We start from the raw sequence: 7,557 nt of genomic DNA, 5'->3' as shown, positions 1-7,557 counted from the left end.
GCCTCCCGTCCCCTTCTTCAAATTGCTTTTAAAATGTTGTAAACTTGAGCGTTTTGGGGGAAGAAGGTACAGAGCTTTCATTACCAGGCTCTTAATCCTCTCTTTACCCCCAGTCTCAGTTTTCACAACCCTGAAGAGAATGTGAGGCCCAGAGCAGACGTGATTCATTTTATAAACATGGGCCTGAGGCTGTCACTTTATTTGGGAGTTTATTTTACCTCTCCGAGGCCCAGCTCTTCTCATTTGTGAAACGTAGATAAGAATGGTACCTCCTCCAGAGGTTGGCCCAGAGAATGGAAGGAGACATTCCATGGAGAGCAAGCCTGGCCAGAGCAGATAGTATCCATAGTGAGGGAGTTGCTCAAAATGTTACAGGAAGTCGGCCACCAGCTGGGAAAGCCAGTGTGCAAGCAGGTACCACGTTTCTACTGGTTAATCAAGAATAAGTTCACTTGCCCCGACTGGGTAGCTCCATTGGTTAGAGTGTTGTCCCAAGGCACCAAGGTTTCGGGTTTGAGCCCTGGTGAGAGCAGCATACATTAATCAGCCAATGAATGCAGAAATAAATGGGGCACCAAATCGGTGTTTTTCTCTCTCTCCCTTCCTTTCTCTCTTAAAAAAAAAAAAAAGAAGAAGAAGAAGTTCTCTTGGACAGGGAATGCAAAAGCCTTAGAGCTGAATTAAGTTTCATACACTTGCCTTTGAGAAATGATGCGGAATCGGTGCAAAGCTAACAGGAAGAACTGAAGCAAACAACACGAGGAGGCTGGGACCCTCGGAAGCTGGGGACTCCTGCCTGTGCATTCAGAGGAGTTCCACTGACATCTCCGAGAAGAGGAAAAATGATGGCATCCTGCACTTATTGACCGAATCCCAGCCAGGTGCCTTGGCAGACAGAGAGCCCAAACCAAAGAGAGGCTGGCTTTTCTCAAGTGCCCCTCTGCTCACAGTACAGCATGCAGGGAAGAAAGGACACTGTATTTCCAGGAGACATATGTGGAATGATGAGGAAGGCAGAGAGGAAAGCAGGAAAGAGATGGCCCAAGTCCTCTGAGTTACTCGGTGGCTTAAGTATTTATCGAACGCAGCCGATGAATGGCTAAGCAGAAATGCGGCGTCTCTGTACAGTGGAATAAAATCCAGCCATAAAAAGGAATGAAGTCCTGATAGATGCTACCACATGGGTGACTCTTAAAAACATGATGCTAAGTGAAAGCAGCCTGTCACAACTTACACTGTTTGATTCCACTGACAAAAAAAATGTCCAGAATAGGTAAATCTATACATAGACAAAGCAGATGAGTGGTTGCCAGGGGCGGGCATGGGGAGGTAGATAAAGGGTAAGGTGCTTCTTTTTTGGGGGTAACAAAAATCTAAAATTGATTGTGGTGATGGTTGAATAAATCTGTAACTCCACTAAAACCCACTGAATCGTACACTCGGAATGGATTTACAGACTAGGAAACACACCTCAATAAAACTGCTGGAAAAACTGTCATTGAATGTCACACATCTGGGTGGTCATAGCAGACAGATCGCCTATCATCATATAAACTTGAGAACACGGGGGCTCGTGGCTGTCTAATATTCCAACAGGTGCCTGCCTGTCAGGTGACCAGCAGAAACTGCAGTCTGCAGAGGCTGGTCGCTCCTGGGAAGAGGACTCAGGGCTGGGGAAGAGGCAGGCAGAGGGCTTGGTTTCAAGATACAGCTTCACTGCAAAATTGCTTGGGTTTTTTTGTTTGTTTGTTTGTTTGATTCACTTTTGTGTTCCTTAACATAGTATCTCCGTTCTCTGTCCCTCGTGTGTTATTTTTTTCCCTCTCTCATTATTTTCCTACCTTCCCATCTTCTGGTGCATTTAAAAATTTTAATTGTGGTAAAATACACATAATGAAGTCACCATCTTCACCTTTTTGAGCGCACAGTTCAGTGGCATCCAGTATGTCCAAGCGGTGGTGCAGCCGACGCCACCTCCAGAGCTCTTGTCAGGACACAAAGCTGAAGCAACCCACATGCTGAAAGGCAACTCCCTGGCAACCACCCTTCTGCTCTGTCTCCAGAAATTTGGTTGCACAGGGCTCCTCAAACCAGCAGAATCACGCAGGATCTGCCCTTAGGCGACTGGCTCATTTCACTCGGCATAATACCTGCAAAGTTCATTTCTATATATGAACATGTATCCCATTAGTGTTTTGTTACTTTTCCAGTTAAAAAGACTAATTATGTGCCAAAAATATCACACTATATACTTCTAATACAAAGTGAAGGGGAAAGCAGGAATCAAAGCTTTGTATAAAATGTTATAACTTTGAAAACAATGTCACACACGTTGGAACTCGGCAGAAAAGATGTGAAGTTTCTAGTGATGATAGTGATCGTTTCAGGATGGGTGATGGGCACATTTTCTTTTCTATTTTTATGTTTTTCTCGTTATCCTAGAAGGAGCATGGTATGTTTATAAGCAGGAAAAAGCAGACACCCTCTGAAAAATAGGTATGTCGTCTTCAGAAAAGAAAACCTTTACGTGAACTTTCTCAGGATACCCGGAGTTTCCTAAGTCCCTCGAGCCCCGTAAATTAAATGCACTTTCTATTGTCAATTCCCATGTCCCATCTGGAGTTAGGAAAATAACATTGATCTTGGCCAACAAGCGCATTCAGTAGGTGAGTCTGGGGTCAGAGAACAAGGGAGCGGTAACAGGGTGTTTTCTACCTGAGTTATCTGTTTGGCTCCGGCAGGTCTCCTCCTGGGCCATCCTGCCCCCAATTTCCCACTGTAGAGTTGTCTCCCTGGGGAGAGTGGAGTCTTCCAGTGGTGCTGGCTCAGGAGAGCTGGTTGTACCTGTAGTTCAGTAACCTCGTGACAGCCTGAAAGTGGCTATAGTGGAAGTCTGCACACCATGAAAAATGGAGGACACAGCAAATCACCTGCCCCCACCACTGACCAGCAGCAGACACCCACCAGCACGCCTCTGGGCGCTTTCATGGCGGGGCGAGCCATCCTCCCCTCCTCGGCTCTTGGCTGCCCATTTCTTAGGGAACCAGATGGTCATCTTCCTGATTCTTCTGCAAGTAGCATTTTGCCTTCCGGGGGTGGACCTGCCTTCCAGGTTCTCTGGTTCTTTGCCACTTGGAGACACCAAGCTTCACCCTCCTGGTCTCGAGTCCAGAAAGGATTTCAAAAATAGGTAGACATTTGACAACTGTTCATTTTCCGTTTTTCCATCTCATCCTGTCACCTTCTTCTTGGAACTTCACCTGATTTCAGGAACTTTCTTGCTTAGCACCTGTACCCCGATTCTTTTCTTCTGGGCAGGAGTCAAGAGGAGGTGGGAGAAGATGGTGTTTTGGAAGGGTTAGCAGGCTTTCTTCTGCAGAGGACTATCCAGGTCCTGCTCCTGTTCCTTGAGGTGCCAGCCTGTGTGTCCCAGGCCCATCCAAGGGGACACAGGTAACATTTTGTCATTTACCTCTTAGTACTTGGAGTGAGGGTCCCAGGCTGGACCTGAGGGGCCAGGCTGCTACCCCTACCTATTCCTGCCTGGCAGCCCTTTCTGAAGCCCCGCAGGAAAAAATCTCTAAGAGAAGCAGGTTGTGGCTAAGAAACCTTTCAGCATTACTTCTAGGGAGGGGACAGGACAAGAGCAGTAGTGGCCAGAAATAAAGGTTGCTTGAGGGCTTCAAAGACCCAGGCTGTAGGGGGGCTGGCTATAGAGTTGGGCAGGAGCCCCATTCTCTTCCTCCCGCCAAGACTGATCAAGACAGCACTGCCTCAGACCTGGATTTAAATCCGAGCTCTGCCATTTACTTGCTGTGCAACTTGGCCTCTCTGAGCCATCTGTAGACTGGGAATGGTAATGCCTACCCCTGAGGTTGTGCTGTGGGTCAGCGAACTAACCTATGCGAAGCCCTTAGCCCAGAGTAAGTTTTTTGAATTCATGGGAGGTAAGGCAAAACGAAACAAAAACAGCCATGTGTAGACAACTGAGCAGAGAGGCATTTGAACCCCCTGTTTAATACATAGGCTCTGCCGGTGCGCATCTCAAAATGATAGCCCCCCAAAGCGATGTGTGAAAGACCTTGGTTGAGTCTGTTTGTATCTGTCAACTCACTTTACCTTCACCACAACCCCGTGAGGTAAATACTCGCTATTAGGGGCCATTAGTGAAATGGTGACCCCCCCCCCCAGCTCACTGGCCACTATTCTAGCCAGGGCACTTTCTACCGTCCAGAGCAGCTGGGAATAAGACCAGTGTCAGATCAGGTGTTCCCTGATGGCTCTTGTCTCAGGGTCAGAGCAGGCTGGTGAGCACAGACAGCGGTTTCGGGCTTCCTTCAAGCCCTGCTCAGAGGAATGCCGGTGTCTGCAGTCCCTGTCACTCCCGAAGCATGCAGACCATGGCAGCCTTTGCATGAGTGACAAGATTGGAACTTCATTTGGCAGGACTTGGAGTCGGACAGACAAGAGTTCCAGTCCTGGCTTTACCACCAGCTGGTTTTGTGGTCTGGAATTTAACCTTTTCCAGAACTGTAGGTTTCTCTCACTTACAAATTGAGATAAAAGGATTCCTTAGGTCCAAGGGTTGTCGTCAGCAGGGCCCAGGGAGGTGAAGTTTCTAAAGTGGCTTTGGAAAAAGGCCCCACCACGCAGAATGTGAGGTGCATTGTACAAGTGAAGGAGGCCTAGAACTGGTCCTGAGAACCACGCATTTGATTCAGCAGATAATTCAGGAGGAGGACGTGCTCTGTGTAAGTCCCCGCCCCTCTCCCCGCAGCAAGGCACTGCTGGAGTCCCAGAAAAGTCCAGACCCTTAGCTGGAAACTTGCCAATTGTTGATCTGACTCATGTCTTGGCAACTTCATTGAGGATGTGAGGGGTTTGCTGAAAAACCTGACATGCTGCCGTACCAGAACCAACGAACTTTCATTTGTTTATTTAACTACTATATATTGGGTGATAACAAGGTGCCCGGTGCTGGCAATACAGGAAGATAGACTTTACTTTTTCTATCACGAAGTCAAGGATGACGGCCCAAACCAAAGGGGGAAGAAAAGGAGGAAAACTGTCAGAAGCTGCCTGGAGAGTTCAAGTCACGGAAGGAGGGAGAAGAAAGGCTGTGCAACCTTATGGCTCATTTCACCAGGCGAACTTTTTTTTTATGGCTTTCAAGAGGATTTCATCACGGAAGAAGTATTTCAGTTAAGGGGCCTTTGAGCAACAGAACGAATGATTTTCTTAATAGCAGTTTTTGTTGTTTCCCCAAGATTTCATGATGAGGTGATGGGGAAATTTTCCAAAATAGAAAAGTTGACAGAACACAAACAACCATATTTCCACGTCCCAGAGTATACAATTACTGCTTTAATGTATTAATTGCAACTTTGTTTTAAAAGAGGAAGTTTCTGGTAGGGCTGTTTCAAGTATCAGCTCTTCCTGAGGATACCACAGCCGGGTGTCCCCAATGACAGAAGGACGGGAGGCGGGAGTGGCAGAGAAGAGAGGAATGTACTATGTAGTTTTCTGGGAAACAGACTGGATGGGGGTGGAGGAACCAAAAAGGAAAAACAAACCAAAAAAAAAAAAAAAAGCTTCTGAGAACCAAGTTCCTCTGGCTCCCAGGCCCTCGCTCTGACTCGTGGTCTGGGCCAGTTAACAGGACAAGAGAGTCTCGTGGCTGCATTTGGCCGGGAGGTCTAAGAGATCATCTTTCTCCTGCTCTAGACTTGCCTTCATTCTGCCAAGGGTAGAAAAGGCAGCGATGGCGGCCCCGGCGCCCGCCCGGAGCACAGGAAAACACATGGCAATCCCCAGAGAAGCTCAGCTGGGACACCGACGGGACCCTGAATTCTGTAGGCTGGCGGCCAGCCCCTCCGGCTCGCGACGCTCCTCCGGGCGCTGCAGCCGGAGCCCCCAGGAGGGAGCCGCTGGCGGCCCAGGGGCAGGGGTGCCGTCCTGCGGCAGCTGCAAAGCCCTGCCGGGCCCAGCTGTCCCCGCGACTCCGGGCTGCAGGCAGCTCCGGGCGGGGTGGGCTCAGGGAGGGCCCAGCCTCTGCGCTCCTCCCCCCTGGCCGGGCCAGAGGCGGCTCGGGGAGCCCGGGCGAGAGCCCTTTGCATAAAGCCCTCCTCCTTGGCCAAGGTAGAGGAAGTTGGGCTCCCGCCTGGATGGGAGGCGGGAGGGAGACCTGCTCCTGTTGTTTTCCGCCAGCGGCAGTGGGTGCGGGCACGAGGGGCGGGGTGCACCCTCCCAACCCGGGCCAAGTGCTCGGGAGACGGAATCGCATTGGGAGCCCAGCGCAGCTCTCAGCCCCGACATCGGGACTCACCCCAAGCATCCTTCCTGGGCGCCGTGGAAAGGGGAGCCGTTCGGTCGTTCCGAGGACCTGGGAGGAGCACTTGGTACCTTAGGGGCCGGAGCCCCGAGGGGCGCACACCCAGCCCGGGCAGACCCTGCGTCGCCTGCGGGGCCCCTGCCCGCTCGCTGGTGGTGCGAGATGGCCGCGCGGGCGCCCGAGCCCCGGGTGCTCCTCTGTCTCGCGGCGCTGCTGGCCCGCTGGGTCGCCGCAGGTAAGGGCCGTGATCTGGAGGGAAAAGTTGAGTTTTGCCAGGCTACAGTAGGGAGGAGGGAACACCAGGGACTGATTCCCTCCGACTCCTCTGGACCCGCTGGTGGCTGCTGCGGCCACGAAGCTGCCGGGGGTGGGTCTTGAGTTTCCTGCTCGCTGCTCTGCTCTCTTTGCAGAAAGGAATTTTCCCCAGCGCGGACGCTCGGCGGAGGGTGAGATATCCCCACGCTCTTGGAGCGGGAAGCCGGTCAAGGCCACAAGGGGCCTGCGGGGAGGTGATGGGAACATCGGCGAAATCGAAGATGGGAATTTTGAGGCTGGGGAAATTAAGAGACACGTGTAGGGGGGAAAGTGCTGTAGGGGGGAAAGTGCTGTTTTTAAGCGTCGGATGTAAATTCGCGTTCTGGTTTTACTTGCTGAGCAGGTGCTTAAAGTCAAGGTTCCTTTATTTTCCTCTCCTCCCTGCCTCTGCCCAAGGTTGAACCTGACGTACACCTGTAACCTGTGGATTTCCCTGCACACCTCTGCAAGTAGACCTGTGCAGACTAGCTCATTTAAAGCTGTCCTTTCTTACTTCGCTTAATTTTTTTTGAGGGGGGGGGTAATAATTTCAGGCTTACAAAAAACTTCCCCTGCACTTGATCTCTTATCCCCGACATGATTGGCAAAAGGTCTTAAATAGTCCATCTATGCTCTGCCTTGCAATAATGGAGCAGACGGCTGGTTACACGAATATGCCTTATATAAAAAAGATAGAAAAAGTAGCTTTAAGTTTAACCCACCACTGAATGCATGTGTGCAGAGCAGCGAGATCGGCACTGAGAGGTCTTGGGTGGAGGGGAAGTAGAAGGAGCCAGGTAGTAACGCTGTTCGCCACCCCCCTCCCCCGCCCCCTCCCCCAGCTAGTCGCTTGTACATTGCTGCAGAAATTGCTCCCTGAGCTTCCTAGCAGCAAGTGCCAAAAGTTCCTGACTGTTAGGCTAACACAAGTT

The 7,557-nt window shown here is 50.7% G+C and overlaps 1 protein-coding gene across 1 annotated transcript in view; it reads left to right on the top strand.

The window, feature by feature from the left end:
* Positions 1-6,098: 6,098 nt before the first annotated feature.
* The window catches only part of VSIG10 (V-set and immunoglobulin domain containing 10), a 31,526-nt gene continuing 30,067 nt past the window's right edge, over positions 6,099-7,557 (top strand). The window contains exon 1 of the mRNA XM_037156179.2: positions 6,099-6,566. Coding sequence (XP_037012074.2) covers positions 6,494-6,566 — 73 coding nt within the window. The 5' untranslated portion in view covers positions 6,099-6,493. The remainder of the gene's footprint in view (positions 6,567-7,557) is intronic.

The sequence above is a fragment of the Artibeus jamaicensis genome, unplaced genomic scaffold, assembly GCF_021234435.1.
Source record: "Artibeus jamaicensis isolate MK-2021 breed Jamaican fruit bat unplaced genomic scaffold, CSHL_Jam_final contig_525, whole genome shotgun sequence".
In the NCBI taxonomy this organism is placed as follows: Eukaryota; Metazoa; Chordata; class Mammalia; order Chiroptera; family Phyllostomidae; genus Artibeus; species Artibeus jamaicensis.
This window is presented reverse-complemented; position numbering and strand designations above follow the sequence as displayed.